Source organism: Sinocyclocheilus rhinocerous, unplaced genomic scaffold (genome assembly GCF_001515625.1).
Source record: "Sinocyclocheilus rhinocerous isolate Xijiao unplaced genomic scaffold, SAMN03320098_v1.1 scaffold242, whole genome shotgun sequence".
Taxonomy (NCBI): Eukaryota; Metazoa; Chordata; class Actinopteri; order Cypriniformes; family Cyprinidae; genus Sinocyclocheilus; species Sinocyclocheilus rhinocerous.
Window position 1 is genome coordinate 181680 of NW_015638945.1, and position 2059 is coordinate 183738.

General features: G+C 32.1%; 1 protein-coding gene across 1 annotated transcript in view; it reads left to right on the plus strand.

Moving 5' to 3' along the window:
- The first annotated feature begins 803 nt into the window (after window positions 1–803).
- ncstn (nicastrin) overlaps window positions 804–2059 on the plus strand; it is a 16740-nt gene continuing 15484 nt past the window's right edge. Inside the window, exon 1 of the mRNA XM_016565488.1 lies at window positions 804–941. Within this exon, the coding sequence (XP_016420974.1) occupies window positions 872–941 (70 nt within the window). The 5' untranslated portion in view covers window positions 804–871. The remainder of the gene's footprint in view (window positions 942–2059) is intronic.

The window sequence follows — 2059 nt, forward strand, 5'->3', positions numbered from 1 at the left end:
AAAAATTTAAAGTGAGTGGTTAGTTTAAAAAAAAAAACGTAATGTAACGATTTCAAGTACTTTATTAAAGTAATGTAACTGATTACATTTGATTCTAAATTTGATTCTAAATTTCAAAAGAATGTTTTCAACTGATAATCATTTTGAAACATTTAAAGCAGGCAGGGTTAACATTACAGTATTCAACACTAATTACTATCAGACTTTCTTCATCACTTAAATTCAGATTATAATGATTTAATTTTAAGGCACAGCTGCCACAAAATCAGACTTTAGCAGCTCTTTTTACTTTGATATCGTTCTGAGGTTAAATACTGATTAAAAAACATAAGAAATAGTTTAATAACTGTGTTATCTTTGCATAGCTATGACACCAAACACTGGCATCTAACAATGCTTTGGAAAAAAAAACAGTTAATCTTAAAAAATAAAGCATATACATAAACCCATATAGAAAATAATAAAACAGGTATCAAATAAGCATGTGTCATATTCTTTATCCTAAACTCCTGAAACATTGGTGTCTCATAGTTTAGAGCAGTCAATGCAATTTAGGAAATATATCAAATCAAATCTGTATGTGTGTGAAAATATTCATTCTTTGTAATCAGTAACATTTTCATAAGTAGCTGTAATTTAATTACACATTTTTCTCAGTGCCTGTAACAGATTACAGTTACATTTATTTTGTAATTAAATTACGTAATCCCGTTACATGTAACTAGCGACACACACGTGCTGTAATAGCGCAGCGCCGCCTGCGGGTGTCGCTGTGGAGCGGCGGCAGCAGCGAGTCTCACACGCCGAAAGAGGGATCCGGAACCGGAAGAAAACAAGAAATCTGCCTCAGCTTGATTCTGCTGATCTGTAAATGAGGAAGATGGAAGATTTAATATCAATAAACTGCGTTAAACTTCTAATCACCGCTTTATTCTACACATGTGAGTATAAACATGAGTGTTTAATGTTGAGTTGTGAGTTTGTGCGGTCACGAGATGATGAATATTGTTCTCTCGCTCAGGCCTGGAATGAAAATATATATGTAACTGTGTATTATTAATTCATTCACATTGATTTGTCATCATAATAATAGTCGGATGATCTTAATCTACTGTAGAATTAGTGACTGAGCGAGTCTAATCGTTTACACCGCACTAACAAAGAAGTTTCATGTTTGTGTACCGTGATAAACACCATTATATTATTATATTATATTACATTATATTATTATATAACACCATTATATAAGTTCCCTGGAGAAACATGTAAATACCGTGATAAATCATTGTGATCGTGGATTATAGGTATTACCGTCGCTGTACCATGGTTTTACATATTAAATACCTCATAATGTCATAATATTTAATATGATAGGAAAGTTATTTTGAAAAAAGATAAATTATATTTGCTTTATGTCACTTCAGGTAAGTCTAGCTTTGAAAGATGCTGACTGATATTTTATCTGAGATATAAAATCCTAAGAATCAAATGATAATGAATTATTGTGATTTTAATTTTTTTATAAGTCTATTTCAGAAAGTCAAAATGGTTAAATTCAGTCTGAATCGTTCTCGTTTAAGCTTGTCATTCATACAGAGAAATTCAATGTGATTTATACATGAAACTTAACTTTTTAAAGGCGTATTTCATATATGTAAGTGAGAACAATGGATTGTAAGTTAAAAAAATATATTTTATTGTGTTTTTGTGTTATGTTTTAAAGGAGACATATTATGCCCCTTTCTACAATATGTAATATAAGTCTCTGGTGTCCCCAGAATGTGTCTGTGAAATTTCAGCTCAAAATACTCCACAGATCATTTATTATATCATTTTGAAAATGCCTATTTTGAGTGGAAGCAGAAACACAATGTTTTTCGTCCCTGCCTCTTTAAATGCAAATGAGCTGCTGCTCGCCGGAGTCCCCGCCCCCTTTTCCAGAATAGAGCTGCGCCATTACAGCTCTGACCTGCTAAAAACATCTGTTTTTGTTCTGATTATCATGTTTATCGCACATGAGTTTAAACTTCTGATATACGGTTTTCTGAGAGCACACATC